At 40.9% G+C, this 5000-nt stretch overlaps 1 protein-coding gene across 3 annotated transcripts in view; it reads right to left on the bottom strand.

The window, feature by feature from the left end:
- LOC137993581 (uncharacterized) overlaps positions 1-4652 on the bottom strand; it is a 19385-nt gene extending 14733 nt beyond the window's left edge. For 2 of the 3 annotated variants that reach the window (XM_068839520.1, XM_068839522.1), the window contains exon 1: positions 3221-4652. In XM_068839520.1, the coding sequence (XP_068695621.1) occupies positions 3221-4523 (1303 nt within the window). In that variant the 5' untranslated portion in view covers positions 4524-4652. Of the gene's footprint in view, positions 1-1185; positions 2825-3220 lie in introns of those variants that run through there. The other variant, XM_068839519.1, reaches the window with a different exon arrangement.
- Positions 4653-5000: the final 348 nt, after the last annotated feature.

The following is a 5000-nucleotide window of genomic DNA, read 5'->3' as shown; positions in this document are numbered from 1 at the left end:
GAGCATTAGCCCTGCTAATGGAAATGGGTCCACACCAGGGTGCGAATTGTTTTTCTCTGTCCTTGTGTGGTCAGAGTTTTTCTCTGTCCTTGTGTGAGCCCATTTCCATTAGTAGGGCTAACGACTAGCTCCATGACCAAATCCCAGGCTGTGAATGGCTACCGGAGCGGGGCAAGATGGAGCTATCTCGCCCACTTGGGATTTCTCGCTTGGTCCCACAAGATCAAAGATCATTGTTTGGTGTTTTATCCCATATAATAAATCCATTATTGACCAAGCTTGTTCGGTCAAGTTGGCTGGATATTGGCCTTGTTCTTTTTTTGCGTGCTTATGAACCTTGAATAAACAGGAAAATAAAGAACTCGGCCAATATCCAGCCATCTTCACCTCACGCTTGGTCAATAACCCATATTCAATAATTTTATTGAATTTGCCCATAGATACTCTTGACTGGAAAGAAGTACAGGATTCTTGTTCCAATAGAGCCCCAGTCCCCAAGGCCAAGGACATACCGTATTTACCCGTGTATAAGTTGATCCCATGTATAAGTCGACCCCCCATTTTTGATGGCAAAAAAAGTAATTTCTTAATTTCTTTGCTAAATGTTCATGGGATTACTAATCTTGCATTCTTCGATTTCTGGAACTGTGGATTCACAAAAAATTAAGGGCCTCGAGCGGTTAATAGTTTTGTGCTTCAGCGGTTGTTGTATGTGCCGGCATTTTGTCCTTGAATTTCGAAAAAGTTCTCAGAAAATCGAACATGTAAACCTCAAACTAACCTGTTTCGTTGTTCAAGGATAAAGGGCTTTAGAGGATAAGCACAACATCACAGAAGCAGGAGTCAATCTTTGAAAATAACTTCAAAAACGATGCGAAACGTGCAAGGTTTAATTGGTGCTTGACTTATAATTTCTCGCATGGCAAACGAAACAAAACTCATAAACCACACAATACAAAGTTTGCAAAAGCATTTAAATCCTCCAGGTTTTCCAGGTTTGTATAAAGAATAAAAAACAATCATTACCAACCCAGAGATGCCAACCTATGGAGATCGAAAATCTGGAGATTTTTTCCATCCGGTCTCCCCACCCCTCCCCCCTCAATCAACCTACCCCCTCCCCTCCTCTCCCTCCTCCCCCCCCCCCCCTAAACGCACCTACCCATCCCCCAGCAGCTCCTTCAGAATACAAGAATGTTCTGCCACCATTGTGAATTTGCGGGAAAACAGGGTACTTATGTCAAGAATTTTTATTGGTGAATCGGAGATCCAATCAAACAATCGGTTATATGGCTATGATAGCTAAAGGAAGTCATTTTGTTTAGTGTTTGAGACTCAGAGATGAAGAAATGCATTAAGAAACAATGAAACGAGTTTGAAAAAATCGATCTTTTTTAAACTTGGGGATGCAATTTGAGTCTAGAATAGAGAAACGTCTGTGAAAGGTTCAGAGTCGCTTTTATCCGGGAGATTTAATGACCCGTACGGGAGACCGGGAGATTCGTTCCGTATCCGGGAGACTCCCGGATAATCCGGGAGAGTTGGCATGTATGCCAACCAGCATTTTCAGGCAACACGAGTGACGATCATGCTTGCACGCAAACATGAGGTATTGCGCCAGGTTACTAAGCCATTGAAGGATCGCGTTTTATTTGAAGAAACGAGAATGTTTTTTAGAGCTTTCCGCCTTTGGAAAACGAAAATTTCCAGTGTCTATCTCATATTTGTGCTTGTGAGTATCTTCAACATTTAAAGTAAAACAAATCCTTTTTCATTTCAACTGGAATTGCTTAAGTACATTCATTTTGAAGTCTTTCGTCCACTGCGTTCGTTATGCCCAAAGACCACATTATGATGTTAATTTTGAATAAATTACTTAGCTGAAACTTGTCTCGAAATCTTTGACCCATGTATAAGACGAGGGCGATTTTTGGAGCTTCTTTTGAGACCACAAAAGGTCGACTTATACACGGGTAAATACGGTATCACCACCAAGTCGATTTTGAACAAGCAGATTTTGAGAAAGCATGATCATCATCACATCTTTCTTTACCCTCGGATTTTAGAGCAGCTTGGTGTAGCTTAACCTGCAAGCAGAGTCTCCTTCGATAGGTGTAGCTAATATCACCAAGCATTTACTCATGCTCTCAACCATGATATACTACAGACGATAGACCACAACACTGGGAAGTCTGTGTCCTACTCTTTTCGAATTCTGTATGGTTTTATGTTCCACAGGATTGGCACAGGGTTATGAACATTGAAGTGTTGTGACATGGGAACTATGGTTTATCGTCCTTATCCACATTGAATGGAGAGTACAAACTGGCAAAGGAAACACTTTCTCCTCATTTATTTACTTAACACCCTGAGAGTTGGTCTGGCCGGAGTTTTTGATCCTGCGGCCTCCCGCAGAGAAGTCTGATGCACAACCAACTGAGCAAACCACTTTATTTCAAAACCTTAGTTTTTGTTCCAGATGGGAGCCATTAATCCATAACCTCCAACCCAATAGTCTGCAGTCTTTGTGAGTGCATGTCAAATGATGTTTAAAGTTGGACGTTTTCCCAAGAGTTTTGTCCAATATAGTAGACTTGCTATCATTATAGTAACCTTCTTTCATACTCTGCCAAAATATTTTGGATTGTTTCTTGATCGACTTTGCCATCATTAATGTCTCGTATGATATTCCTTAATTTCCTTTCCTCAGCACCTTGTAGTGTCGCCAAAAGCTCATACAAAACATCAAGGTCCAGAGTAAGAGCCTTTTTGTCAGCAATTTCTTTGGATGGTGACATTTTGACAGCAAAACTAAACCTTGCACCTAGAGAATATTCAAGTCAAACATACACAAGAAAGGTTGAGGCTCACTGTGCAAGTAATATTTTCAAACAAGTTTTGTTTACAGGGTTTTATAACCATCAAAAAGATCCCAGAGAGAAATGATCCTCACAGTTACGTGGACAATTTAAGCAATTGTCTCTTATAGACAACTGAAAGCTTCAGGAGTTTCGAATGGGATTCGAACCTATGACCTCTGTGATGCTGGTGCAATGCCGGTGCATTGCTCTACCAACTGAGCTTATAATGAAGCCACTCAGTTGCGAGAGGGGAAAATTGTTGGGCTCATGTGTTCCCGTGGTTTCTTTCACTGTCCACTGGTTTGTTTAGATACTTTACGATACTTTCCAAACCCAAAAACATTTATTGAATAACTTACCAGCAAATGTCAAGGGAGGAGGACGTGCACTGTGTGGAATTGTGCCATGGAAAATAGTAACACGACCATACTTCGGACGCACAGCAAAGATGACCTCACTCCCTTCCATATCAGTAAAGAAGACTGTTTCTCCATGATGGTTCTTGGTCCAGTTTTCATTCAAGTAAACAAGAAGAGTAAATTCATTTTCATGAGGTGCACAATCTCTGTGAATGGTAGGTGTGTCTGAACTCTGAATGTTATTACACCCAATATCATAAGGGTAATAGCCCTGCTTTCCTGTGACAGCTGTTACAATTTGGCTAAAAAGCTGCCACATCAAAGTCTGAACAAACTCCTCAACTTCAAATGCCATGATCCACTGTACGTTGTCTTCACTGTTTTTGCTAGCAGCATCATCAGTATACCCACTGCTCCTGACTGTGTGCATTAAAGCGTTAAGATCTTTCACTGGAATGAGATCATCAAAGACGACAATACTACGGCCATCCCTAGTGGTAAAATTCCTAGTGATGAATTTTTTAACGTCTACTTGAACGTCTTCTTTAGATAGATCATTAGCTTTGGACAAAAGTTTAAAACTAGGCCACAATTTTTGTTGAAATACATGATTGTCATCCTTTGACAATTCATGTGGAATTTGCCTCCTTTTATCCAAAACTGATAGGTAAACTTTCATGGCATACAACCTTCCTGAATAGTCTATGGCTGGGGGCTTGATGATATGTTCCAACCTCGCAGGAAAGATAACCAGTCTTCCTGGTTTCGGATGAACAGCTTTCAGAATCTCACCCTTGTCATAAACGACAAGTTCACCATAACTGTTGCGATTCCATTCCTCCACGAGAAAGATAACAGCAACGAAGCAATTATCAGTGTTATTAAGAGTAAGCTTACATGCAAGCTGTTTGCTACAAATATGGTTTGTTTTGATATTTATTTCCCCCTCAGTTGCTAATACACTGCAGAAACGGTCAGGGGTCGCTCTCCATCCACTAACGTTCAAACAGATGTTTGCCAATTTGCTCCAAGCTGACAACTTCATAAAGCTTGAAGGCGTTGGCTGACTAGACCAAGAGTGACAGGACGTCACTGCGGATGTTTCATCTGAAGTTTCTGTGCCTGCAAAGCTCCAAATTGTTTCCTCCGAACTGAGCAATTTTTTCATACCAAGAATTTCACCAGTAGTGAATAAATTGTCTGTCACAACGCCATCTCTCGATGGCAGTGATCCTGAAGAGGGAAAATAGAGCAGAATATTCAAGAAAATGAACTTATATTGGTTGGCAACTCTCGCGACCATTATTTCTGTGCATATTCTGCATGCAGTGAACAGGAAGTAGGAAAAGATGGTGATTTAGTAACCGCTCCTGTTGTAAGATCCAAGAGGTCTGTAGGGAGGCTTCACATTCCCTAGGCGTTATATTTAGCTTTTTACTGGGTTGCCTATGGGCAAACCCAGTCAAGGTCTGCGTTTAGTTTGTTTGTTTTCTTTTTTTTTTTTTAGTTTTTTTTTTTTTTTTTTTCCGTGTCGGTAAAAGTCTTGCCTGTCACTCCCCTGGTAAGTGGTGTCTTTGTGGATAGAGCCTTCTGCGAGTATTTTCTTAGGATCGAGAGGGTAGTGGAAATGCGTAGATTTCTCTGGTGGACACAGTAGAATCATTAACTTAGCCTGCAATGGCGTCGAAAGTCATGTAACGCGAATGGCGTTTTAGTAGATCCTTAAACAAAATATACCCTTATGGAGCTCAATAATAGAAAGTCAGTTGGATAAAATAGG

The sequence above is a fragment of the Montipora foliosa genome, chromosome 2 (genome assembly GCF_036669935.1).
Source record: "Montipora foliosa isolate CH-2021 chromosome 2, ASM3666993v2, whole genome shotgun sequence".
NCBI classification, from domain to species: Eukaryota; Metazoa; Cnidaria; class Anthozoa; order Scleractinia; family Acroporidae; genus Montipora; species Montipora foliosa.
Note: the sequence above shows the minus strand (reverse complement) of the source record. Positions and strands in the feature narration are given on the sequence as shown.